Source organism: Camellia sinensis, chromosome 2, assembly GCF_055761805.1.
Source record: "Camellia sinensis isolate YWXY chromosome 2, ASM5576180v1, whole genome shotgun sequence".
In the NCBI taxonomy this organism is placed as follows: domain Eukaryota; kingdom Viridiplantae; phylum Streptophyta; class Magnoliopsida; order Ericales; family Theaceae; genus Camellia; species Camellia sinensis.
Genome location: NC_138962.1, coordinates 41,937,133 through 41,950,426, shown reverse-complemented (window position 1 = coordinate 41,950,426; position 13,294 = coordinate 41,937,133). Strand labels below are relative to the sequence as shown.

At 35.6% G+C, this 13,294-nt stretch overlaps 1 protein-coding gene across 1 annotated transcript; it reads right to left on the bottom strand.

Annotated features, from left to right (window-relative positions):
• Positions 1-8,638: 8,638 nt before the first annotated feature.
• On the bottom strand, positions 8,639-9,259 carry LOC145813323 (putative disease resistance protein At5g63020). The gene has a single exon (XM_082908608.1). The coding sequence runs from the start codon at positions 9,257-9,259 to the stop codon at positions 8,639-8,641; it is 621 nt and encodes a 206-aa protein (XP_082764734.1).
• Between the last annotated feature and the right edge of the window lie 4,035 nt (positions 9,260-13,294).

Genomic DNA, 13,294 nt, shown 5'->3' with positions numbered 1-13,294 from the left:
AAAGAAAATATAAAACATGAAGTCAGCAAGAATTTATATAATACTTTAAAAATTATTTGATGGCCCCTACATAAATTTCTAGTTTTGCCCTTACTTTCAAGTTTTGACTTTAATATAGGCATGATTATCACTTGATCAAATCCTTAATGCCATCACAATATGTTGTAGAAAAATATCCTACATATATACATATATATTAAAATTTAGAAAACAAAGCAGTGGGTGCAACGCAATGTGTTTGCAATTTTACATTTAAATTTTTGGATGGTTTGATGCATGCGGAAGACCGTTAGCAATATTGGACTGTTTGATGAATAAGACAAATTTGGATTTAGCATTTATTGGATGTGAAGGGCATTCTTAGAAAACAAAGTGTAACAATGATCACACCAAATGGGGTTTATGCTTTATATAATAGAATAGATAATCATAAAGGCATCACATAGCTCATTAGCTAGCCCACTGAGTGGAAACATAGCTAGTAGGTTCAGTGACATCCCTAAGATCATGAATTGTGCATTGTGCACAATATTTATATGTAATGCAGTATGACAAAAATATAACACCTTGCTTATATCAATAATTACTGGAATAACACAATAGATTATACACATAGGTTGATGTCTTACCAGAAATTTATATAATCATTATAATATTAACTGAACTAGAGTGAAAAGGAAACTAGATGATATAAATCCTTTTATAAATAAATTAAATAAAGAAGAAAAAACTTAACAGACCCACTTTAAGGGGAAAGACTTCTTGTTGGTTCAATTAAAAAAACTAGACCTCCATAACTTCACCAAGAAGTCGATACAAAATATTCCAGCCTCTCTTTGTATATATTGATTGAATACAACCTATTTAAATAGAATAAATTGGATACCTACTGAGTATGACATTAGTCCAACAGGTCAAACACAAATGATGATGATGATGTACATCGTATGCATATAGAATTGTAGCAATCATGCTCAGCAACAATATGCATGCATCATTTCTAAAGCATATATTCATCCAGTTATAACCAAACTAAATGAACCTTATGTTGGAATTCAATGTAAAATGAGTAATTTACTACAACTATTTGTATATGTTAGTGTTTAGGATAAATACAATAGATTTATGTTTGAAACTTGGGCATTTTTTTTGTTATGTTCTTGAATAAATAGACATAGAGAAAATATGAAAGGGTTAGGTTTTGATAGTGCCACCGTTATATATTTGTGGTCATTATGCTTATTTAACCTAATTTGGCTCAAAATATAGCATAAAATGGTCAACTAACACAAACTGAGTATGTATTGGTTGCTTAATTTAACTTTTTACCGTCATATAGGAGTGACTATGGTCCCAAAGATTGATAACCCTTCTTTTATAGCTATGGTCCCAAAGATTGATAACCCTTCTGGTCTTACTGATTACAGACATCAGCCTAGTTGGTTCTTTGTATAAGATCCTTGCAAAGGTACTTTCCAATAGAATGAAGAAAGTCATGCCTAGGATAACAAGTGATTCACAGTCTGCTTTCATAGGAGGTAGAAATATTCTGGACGGGATCTTGATTGCAAATGAGATTGTTGATGGGTGGAAGAAGGATAGAAAAAAGGGGATACTGCTGAAGCTTGATTTTGAAAAAGCATACGATTCAGTAAATAGGGGATTTCTATTCTCAATGCTATCTAATTTTGGTTTTAGTTCTAAGTGGGTGCGGTGGATACAAGAATGTGTGACCTTAGTAAGGATCTCTATTTTGGTGAATGGTTCCCTAACTTCTGAGTTCAAGCCACAAAGAGGGCTCAGAAAAGGCGATCCGTTATCACCTTTCTTATTTAACATTATGGCAGAAGGCCTTAATATATTGTTGGAGAGAACAAAATAACTGGGTTTGATTAGGGGTGCATCAGTGGGGTCTAGTGATCTAAAGATCACTCACTTGCAATTTGCTGATGACACCATACTGTTCTGTGAAGCTGAATGAGATGAGGCTTTAAATATCAAAAGAATTTTAAGAGGCTTTGAAATTATGTCAGGCCTCAAAATCAGTTATCATAAGAGTGTAGTGTGCGGGGTGGGTATACCTATAACTATATGTCAAGAGTTTGCTTCCAAATTACATTGTCTTCATCAAAAATTACCTTTGAAATATTTGGGGATGCCCTTGGGAGCCAGTCTTGGTAGAAAAAAAGACTTGGCAGCCTGTGTTTAAGAAGTTTAAAATAAAATTGGCCTCTTGGAAAAGAAGGTACCTTTCTTTTGCAGGTAGGCTAACTCTAATAAAAGTTGTTTTCTCCAGCTTACCTGTCTATTACCTCTCTTTGTTTAAGATGCCAGTAGGGGTAGCCAAGGAGATCAATAAAATCTAATCAACTTTTCTTTGGGGTGGCTTGGATCTTAGAAGGAAAGTTCATTTGGTTAAATGGGGTGATGTCACTCTTAGTAAAAAGCAAGGTGGGTTGGGAGTTAAAAGAGTTGATTTGATGAATGTATGTTTATTGTCAAAGTGGTGGTGGAGGAGGTTTGGGGCAGAAGCCAAACCCCTTTGGAAAGAGGTGATTTTCAAAAAGTATTATGGATCTAGTGATATTTGGTCACCTGCACTTGTAAGAGGGGGCAGGGTATCTAAAATATGGGAAGATATTGTGGGTGTTATATTATCCAAGCCCGAAGTGCTGGGTTTTTTTAGTCTAATTCTAAACTTGTCCTTGGTGATGGTTTGAGGACAAGGTTTTGGCTAGACAAATGGGCAGGTAATGTTTGCTTCAAGGATGAGTTTCCTAGACTTTTTCTTCTGGCCAAACATAAATTTGAGTCTGTTTCTATGCTGAGGTCTAGAGTTTAGCATGAAGACTGGGATTCATCTTTTAGAAAGAGCTTGTTTGAATAGAAAATGGAGGAGGTAGGTAGATTGAAAGGGCTGCTGCTTACTGCCCCTGAGTTAAGGGCTAATGTGCTTGATAAATTGATATGGAATGTGGATTCTTCAGGAGTGTTTTCTGTCTTATCCACTTATCAGTGGTGTGAGTCCTCATATGGTCCTATCTATAGGGTGACAGACCTTATTTGGAAGAATGTGGCCCCCTCTAAAGTCCAATTCTTTGGCTGGCTTACATGGAAGAAAAGGATCACGACATCTAATTATCTTCAAAGGATTGGTATATTGGTCAACATTAGTAATTTACATTGTGTGTTCTGTAATGTGGAAGTGGAAACGGATAATCATGTGCTCTTGTATTGTTCCTTTATCTGGTTACTTTGGTCCAAGATTTTGAGCTGGTGGGGTTTTCAATGGACAGTACCAAATTCAATGGATGCCCTGCTACTTTGGTGGACATGAGTTAAGCTGAAAAAGTTGGAAGAGAAGAATTGGAGAATCATCCCCTTTGCGGTGTTCTGGTCTATATGGAAATTAAGGAATGATTGCATTTTCAATAATGCCCAGCCTAACTTAGATGATCTTTATGATCTGATGTTAGTAAGAATTGCATTGTGGATTATGAATCATGTTCAGGTTTGGCCTACTCAGTGACTGAAATCATTTTCAAGCTGCACCAGGTCAGACTTTGTTCCAGCTAATTTGTAGTTCATGGAGGTTGCTAATATATGGGTCATGGTCTGAGCTGTTTATCTGTAGTTGAGCTATTTATGTTGATTCTGTAGTTAATGGAGGCTGCAGCTCTGTTTTGTGATGTTGCGACTATTGTTTTGTTGCAAGGAAGTGGTCTGTTATGTAGCTCTGTAGCTTTGTTGATTCTGTAGCCCAACATTCATTGAGGCAGTGGTCCTTTTGTCTAAGGTAGAGTTCATAGACAGCGTAGAAATACTAGGTCTTGCCAACCTATTTGAATTGTAGCTTCTGGATTGATATCTTGGGCTGATATGTTTGTTCTGATATATGGTCATGGTCTGAGCTAATATGCTTTATATTGATATCTATGGAATGTTGAACTCATATGGTGACTGCCATGGTGAGGTTGTGCTAAAACTGTTGGTGTTATGAACTGTGATTCTGAGGCTGATAGGTTGTCTTACAATTATTCTACTTGAGGGTTGCCATCATCTCTGTCTAATTAGATGTGTTTCTTCTTTCATTATTTCATCCCTCAAACAATGGGGGTAATTGCTCTTTCTAGGATAAAAAAATGGAAAAGAAACTCTGGTTCCTTTTGGGGTAGTAAATAGTATGAGGGCTGCTTGGCTGAGCTGGGATATTGATGTGGGTTGGCCTGTCTGTCTGGGATATTGTGTGGCTTTGATACTGGTCTGTTGTTGTTGCTGTTGATTGTTGTTGTTGTGTGGAGTTGTCTAGAGGTGTTTTGATGATGGTCTGCTATGCTCTACTATGGTTGCTACTGTGATGGTCTGTCCTAGTTGAATGGTTGTTTGCTTGTGTTTGGGTGGATGAATGGCTGTATGGTTTTGATGCTAGACTGATATTGTTGTAGTTGATTGTTGTTGTTGTGTTGTTGTGTTGGGTGGTTATATGGGCTAAATGCTAGACTGCTAGACTACTAATTGATGCTGGATTGCTCTGCTTAGTTTGCCTAAATGCTAGCTGATGGTCTGTGCTGATGTTGTTGTGTTGTTGTGTTGGTTGGTCTATTACCAATTCTGGGGGTGCTAGCAAATGATAGGATGGGCTTTTTCGTGCCAACCTAGTTAGGATAATTTAGCTCATTGTGAAGCTTTTTGTCACGCGCCACTTTTTATTACTCGAAATCATTACCAACTTCATTAATCTAATTCAACATCAGAAATAACATGCGGAAAAACTCTTGTGATCAATGAGTAGAAATAAATAACAATTCTCTCATCCGAATGCAAATTTAAATACAACATGAGCATACTCAAAAAGAAACTACCCGAGGGCTTACATTATCTATTTAAAAGAATCAAGAAGAAGGGTGTAACCCTTTTACAACAATGGCATTCCGCCAACATAAAAGAGGCTCCGTGGCCAACAAATAAGAAGATCCAAAATCTTGTAGCACATATTGATTATCACCTGAAAAAGATTCAATAACGTGGGATGAACATATAGTCCACTAGGGATCTCAACATGATCCTCAACAATAACAACTTACAGATAGCTATGATCATGAATGCTCAATCTCATACTAGAATAATAATGTGGCAGTTTATACAAAAATATACGTAAGTATGAACTTTTCTCAAAACAGCCATTCTGTTCAACGCTATAAGCGATTCATCTTTCTTTTCTTTTCATTACCCCTTGTTCCCAGACTTTCATCACAATAACATTTCTTAGAAAACAATTTCACCAAGCCCATTACTTTTCTCCCATTTTCCATACTTATAACAGATTTGCCTTTTTCAAAACATATTTTCAAATACTCAATTTCCTTCACACTTTTCAAAATCTCAAACTAGAATTTGTGACTGTTCTCAACACATTCTTATCTATACATGCATACCTTTAATAAAAAGGGAAGCAACAAATCCTTAACATGTATATAATCAACAAATGAGGCCACTCAGCCTTTCAAAACTCTAACCATCGTAACCCATAACATACTGAGATACACTGAGACAATGATGATAAAAAGCTATGCTCTACCTGCCATAAGCACGGTAAGCTAACAATACACCTCTCGACAAATGACAAGCCACGTTCTTCAAACACAAGCTGAAAGGTACTGGTACCTAGTCCAAGTTCTCCAGACACAAGCTGAAAGGTACTGGTACCTAGTCCAAGTTCTCCAGGTGCTAGCTGGAAGGCACTGGTACCCCTCATTCGAAGCGCGGTATATAACACCAACCATCTCAACATAATAAAGCACAACCAACAGGTGTAATGTATACACCTAGACTATTCAATAATGTTCAGCCAACACAGGTGAAATGCATACACAACTATTCAACACAACAATGTCATCCTCCACCGATGACCAAGGACAAAACCTCTAGATGCATGTGTTCAGTACATCTATTAAAAGACCCAACTCTCATGAGATCTTAAACCCAATCAACAACACTAGTACAATAGTTAAAGATAAAACCCCCAAATGTGTGTATTCAACACTCATGATACAATAGTTCAATTCGCCTATTTATTTTCCGAGACTCACATAAAGTTAACATTTCATTTCCCATTTTCAAGATCAACTTTCATAACTTTCCAAGTCAACATGTTCCACCACTTATTTCAAAAACAATTTTCCCATTTCACAAAAACAATCCCATTCATTTCATTTCAAAATGACCCCAATGCCATAGTTAATCCCTTAACAGTTAACACCTTTTACACATCTCATATTAACAATAGAAATTTACCAACATTGTTCAACCATACCCTCTTTTAATTTATCAAACCAAAATATAATTTAGGGTTTTCTCTCCTTTCAACGATAACATGCTAGTTTACACCCCAATTAGTCCAAACCACAATCAATGATAACAAACCCATCTTCAAACAACCAACCCTAGGTTCCCTCTCATGATTTTCAAACAAATCCAACATGAATATGATTTTCATGCAATACAAAACTACCACATGTCTATCTATAGACGGAGTATTGAAAAAGAACAAGGAAATCCCTACCTCAAATGGAGAGCCCAAGGAGAAGAAGAGAGAAACTCGAAAGTGCTCCAAACCCAAACTTTTTCAGATCAAAACGAAGGCCACGCCAAACTCCACCTTTCTTACAAAGGAACTAGGCTAGAAACACACTAGAGCTAGATGGATTTTTAGAGATAAGATATGTAGAGAGAGAGAGAGAGATCAGTCAATCTAGGGTTTTGAAAAGAAAGAGGATCAAAAATGGAGAAGAAGACCCCTGCTGCAAACTGATATATGCGAGGCTCGCTCGAGCGAAGGAGTGGTCGCTCGAGCGACCAAACACAACAAAAACCTCGCTCGAGCCAACAACACAAAGCTTCAGGTCTGCAACCCAGAAGCACACTCGAGCGAAGAAACCCAAAACATAGTCCTCGCTTGCTCGAGCGAAGAAAAGATCACTCGAGCCAAGAAACACAACCTTCAGGTCCAGAACCAGACGCATACGTAAGCTCGAGCGCAAGACTTCTCGCTCGAGCCACCAGACACATCACCCAACTCTTGCTCAAGCGAAGGAACCCTGGCTCGAGCGAAGGATCTAAAACACAGGGCTCGCTCGAGCAACAAAAGTCTCGCTCAAGCGAAGACACCAAAAACTGGGTAGCAACACTATGTTTCCAAACACAACCAACCTGATACAAACCTGCCCAACACATCCCAAAACTCAAATATAAGAAATTAAAGGATGGAAACAAGATACAGATAACAGCGCACAACTTGAAACTCGAGTACAGAATACAATAACCAATGGAGGGAAAACCGGGATCGTTATACTTTTGCACTCCCTTTTTCTTTATTGATGTAATTTGCATTGTACTCTGTACTTGTTTATTCCATCAATAAAGTTTCTTTTTTTGTCGCTCAAAAAAAAATTATAGGAGTGACTATCTGCCCAATGGATCTACCTAGCTAGATTATTATAGGTCTGTAGGGTCATGGCAGGATAAGTTTTAAGGCCCAATTATTTTTTTGGACCTGGGCTTGAGTTTAGTGCTTAAAGTTTGGGTTAGCTTAATTTTTTTTCCCCCTCTAAATTATCTAATATAATAATTTTTGTTTGTATATACTAAAAATAATTAACCTCTTGAACATGTTGAGTTCATGAGAAGAATAAAATTTTTGACTTGACCTCTCACAATAAATAGACTTAAGTCAGTAGGCAACTATAGTAGCTTTAATATAATTTTTTTTCTATGCAAATAATTTATTTGAATTATATTACATGCTTAGCAGGCAAGGCTCAGTCCCAACAAAAAGTCTAAGGGTTGAGCTTGGAATAAAGAGTTTAGGTTCAACATGAGGTAAGATTGCTCCAATTCCATGTTCACCTTTTGACAAACTAGCTCGCAATAGGAAGGTGGTGAGGCGAGGGCAAATGGGTGGTACAGAAGGAAGTTCTTCAATATCGTTCCACATCAAGGAAACCCTCTGAAGATCCTCAGACCAGTCTTTATGTGGAACTCTTTTTAATCCCTCTCTAGCTCGGACCATGAATCGAGGACTAGTTGATGTTATTTTGAGAGCCATATCTCTTATCAAATCATGCATCTTAATGCCACATTTTACTATACCTTTTTCCAACAAGAAGGATCTAATGAGTTCATTCAATATAGTGTGACCTTCGTCAAACATTGCATCTGTATTGTCCATTTCATGTATTAGGTCCTCAGCAATCCAATACTCTATCAGTTGTTTCCTATCAATTTCATAGTCTTCTGGATACAATGCACAATACAAGAAACAATGTTATTGTTGTTCATCTTTTAGCCGACTATAACTAAATTTTAGTTGCTCAAATAACCGTTCTTTGTCGATGAGCTGTTGTGCATTTCTTGCATTTCTTCACTCGCGAATGTCATTCACTTCTCTCATACATCCAACCATAGTAACAATTGCAAGCAGCAGACAAGCACATTTTTTGTCAACACCTTTTGCAATTTCTTTCACCTCGGGTGTAAGTAGTGTCTGATGTCCTTCAACATTATTCATAAATAGATTCAGTGCTTTCTCTTCTATGAGAAGCTCCATTTCAACAGTTCTGAAATTCATCTTTGTACAGACTTATAACAATCGTGTAGTTAACACTAGCTTACATCTGTTATCTCTGGTTGGTTCCGGAATACCCACCTCTCCTAGAGGAAATGCTTTCCATAGATCGTCTAAGATGAGCAAATGCCTCTTCTTTTGGGAAAGCATGTTATGTATTTCTGATGCTGAACGTAATTCATCCTCATAATCAGAAAGATCAAGATTTAGTTTCTTAGCTATCTGCCTTTGTACATTTTTTATCTCAAATGCTTTAGATACTGTGACCCAAATAACATCACAAAAGTTACAAGTTTCATCCAAAAGTTGATTATTGATGTGTTTCATTATGGTTGTTTTGCCGACTCCCCCCATTCCCAGAACACCGATTTTTCTAACCATATCATCCATCAAGAAATTCCAAATTTTCTCCTTGTTCCTTGCACTTGTGGTTTCAGCCAAAGATTCTGTTGTTGGTATGGCGTGTCCACAAGTTGGATCATCAATCGGCAAACCATTAGAAAATTCACCATTTTCATGCAATTTTTCCACCTCTTTAATCGTCTCCACTACACGCTTTCCCAAAACTGCGCGTTTGAAGGCATTCTTCAATCCTCGTACTTCTAGCTCTTGTCTTTCCAAAGTTTGGGACATCATCTGTTATCCTTTGAACATCTTCTTGCCAAAGTTTAACTTCATCCCTTTGTCTTTTCCTTGACCGCTGCTCTGCATAATTCACTTCTTCATTTATGTCATTGTTTCGGCCATTCAATTGCTCTGTCTTCCTTTTGAGAGTTTCCATGTTAGTATCAAGGTTATTGTGATATTCAACCCATGGTCCAATTAAATCACACAAATTCTTACCAATTTCAATGGTTGAATGAATGTTTTCCATGGGGTGACATATTCCTGCAAATACGGAAGAGGATTGTAGTTAACAGGAAAAATTCTAAAGAAAACTTCAATATTGATTCTAATGGCTGTTAGAAAGCAATTTCAAATTTGATTTACAAAAGCAAGAGAAAGAAAAACATGTTAATTTATGCAAACTGACTTCACATTCACCTCTAAATAATAGAAAGTCAGTCTTTGAATTATTGACAAAATAGTGATTGCGCTAAATAGATAGCTAGTAACAATGAACCAGCATTTATAAATTTCAAGTAAGTGGATGATTTGAAACACAAACAAGAATAAGATCTATGCCAGAGTTTATCTACCCAAGCTCGACCCAAGTTAGGTGCGAATTGATCGAGTTGCCCTAGTTGCACATAAATTTAAGGTTTTTTTTTATTTTTTTATTTTTAAAGTGCAGTTAAGTTAATTAATTTATAAAAATTCAACTTTCTTTTATATTTTTTTATTAAATCATAAATAACATCAAAATAAATAATTTATATAATGCGAGAGATAAAAATAAAAATAAAAATTTTGAGGAACCGATGTGATGTCTTTACAATTTCTTGGGCAAATTCTAACACTCTTTTAACATCTTTTCCAAAAAAAATAAAATAAAATAAAAAATAAAAAAATTGATGACCAAACTTCAAATAATAGAAAAAGAAGAGCAAGAACTATTCCATTAACAGATTAACACTTAACACTTTGTCTCCTAAAATCCTAACACAAAAGTAGTGGATCTTATGATTTAGACCAATAACTACTCATTTGGAGCACCGCCTAAACATGCTTCAGGAGTATTGAATAATTTTCCGAAGCTCACTATGCTGCTTCAAAAACAGATGCTAAATGTAGTGGAAAACACGGTAGAGTCAACATTTATGCAGCCTGCACACATGATGCATATGCAACTCGCAAAAAAAATAATATTATCAGAATAATAACAAAGAAAAATATACATATAACATGTGTGTGTAGCTTAAAAAAAATAATATTATAAGAATAATAACAAAAAATATATGTACATACCATGTGAGTTGCTCAAGTGGTAAAAGTTTTTTTTATTAAACCAATGGTTATGGGTTCAAGACCCTAAAATTCTTCACCCTGTAAGGATTAAAAGAGTGCAACTAGTTTTCAAGCGAACAACATACAAGATACAATAATCATGGCACAAAATTTGCCAATTGATCATCTTAACGCAATACTTTTCCGAATTGGAAAGGTTCAATCAAGATAAATAAGTGATGATTTTACATTCAACAAATTTGGCGTCAAGCTAAAGGTACAGATAGGATCAAACAAGGATAGTTACTATGATTAGCATAAAGCTCGCATAAACTATGAGTGTATCGCTCTCAAAATAAACCCATAATCATACATTCAAGATACAAGAAAGAGATATCATATTCCCAACATCAGAGTATTCTTACAAGAGATATTACATGTTGACAACAAAAATAAATGCCCTATAGGCTTACAACTTTCCAAGTCAACACTTGGGTTCAACAAAAATAGAATTCTAACTCTTTACACAAAATAAGCCCTTGGCTTGATATACATGTAACACACAAAATAATCACAAAAGTAAGCCTTCTGCTTCTACAACCTCCCAAGCTACGTCCTTGGAGGTAGCATATCACCTGCACTTGAAAATGATGTCCCATATAGGGTGAGCCAACGCCCAGTAGAAATATGCTAAACATAATATGAGCAATAACTAAAACATTTGCATTTGATAAATGTTTAACTCATATAAACCAACATACAGCACAATCCAAATCCATGACAAGTATGTCCATGATCCTTTCCAATATCAATAATTTAAATGAGATTAAAACTCATAATAAAACACTTCCATACTTCACAATTCACATGAGATAACAACTCATATAAAAACACTACATACTTCATAAATGATACACAGATTTGCTGTATCAATGGAGTTCATCCCCCATCTCCTCCCAAATAAAATCCGGTTTAGGAGTACATCCCCTATCTCCTCCCAAACCGTGGAGTACATCCCCTATCTCCTCCCACACAATACAATGTATATAAACAATTATCATATACATGATCAATCAATACACAAATTCGATGTATTATTCCAACCCTCATATTCAATGACATATTCAACCGATTAGTTTTAATTCACCTAATCATCATGCAGTGTCTACAACAATCAAGACTATCCTCCACCGATAGCCCAAAGTAATTATTTCTAAACAGATAATAAATGCATTAAACAGATAATTTATCAACAATTTCAAAGGTGATTGCTTAATCAATCCAACTACACCATTTCATCTCATAACTACCCAATTTCATTATTTCCAACTCAATTTCATATTTCCATAACTTCCAAAATTTATTATATAAATTAATTTATCAAAAATTAGGGCTTTTCTCCCCCCCTTTTCCAATATTGACCCAAAGGCTCAAATATCATTACTAATCATCAATACCATCATTTTAAGACCCAAAATACACATGAATGAGTCATAATAACAAAACCCCTCTTTTACATCTTGAAACCCTAACACCCAAAATTACTCAACTACAACATTAAATCAAAATGACCAAAAGTTTATGTCAAAGATCATAAAAATGAGTAGTTATCCCTACCTCAAATGAAGAGACTCAAAGAAGATGATGAAGAAACTCGAATGTGCTCCAAACCCACAATTTTTCGGATCAAAACGAAGATCAAGAGAAGCTCCACACTTAAAACAAAGGAACTAGGGTAGAAGATCACTAGAACTAGATGTATTTATAGAGAGAAGATGTAGTCTAGAGAGAGAAGTTCTCAAGTTATTCATTCAATGAACTTCATTAAATAGATTAATGTATCTCATACATTCATGATACATAATGCATCGTCTATATTAATGAATTAATTACATAGATTAATGTATCTTACATATTCATAATAGATACATAATGCATCTCTAAGATTCATTCATAATGAATCCATCACATTCAATGTATTAGCATTAGTCTTCTATACATAGTATATATAGGTGCATTCATCAATAATTAGTCACCATCTAATTGATGTACATGTATCTTACTTAATGAGATGAATCTAGTATAATCATGCATAAGCTTCGAAAAGTTAGAGAGAGAGAATGGCCTGAAAAAGTGATCCAAAAAGCTATTTTTCAAACTGATATAAAAAACAGGTTCGCTCGAGCGAGCGTCAAAAGCCCCGCTCAAGCGTGAAGCCCAAAATCTAGACATCAACCCTTGGTTTCCAAACACAACTAACCTGTTTCAAACCTGCCCAACACAACCCAAGACTCATATACAAAGAGTAAAGGACGGAAACGGGAATAAGACAACAACACATCCACGGAACCGAGTCCGGAATACAATTAAACAATGAAGGGAAAACTGGGATCGCTATAATGAGTCACATAATTCTATTCCTTCTAATACATGACACTACTCCTCAATTGAGGTTAAACCTCTTCCCACCGTCCCTAGGTATTCTAACCTAAAGCTCTGATACCAAAACTGTGAGGCCCCAAATTTTTGGAACATCAGGGGAAATTAAATAAACAAAATGACTTAATAAATCAAAAATTTGACATCTTAATAGGACATTCTAACTCTCGTACATAACCAAAGGTTCAAATAATATTAAATAAAAACTTAAAATTATCCAAATACAATATCAAATGAAATTATAAAGTCCTTAATAACTATTATATAAAGTAATAAAACTTATTCGGCTCTAATCAGGGTTTCAAATTAGCCAAGGCTCTACATTTGCGTCAACTTCATTTCAGC

Bases quoted from the DNA above. Each gene is read 5' to 3' on its own strand.
- LOC145813323 (XM_082908608.1), bottom strand. From the start codon at position 9,259: ATGATGTCCCAAACTTTGGAAAGACAAGAGCTAGAAGTACGAGGATTG.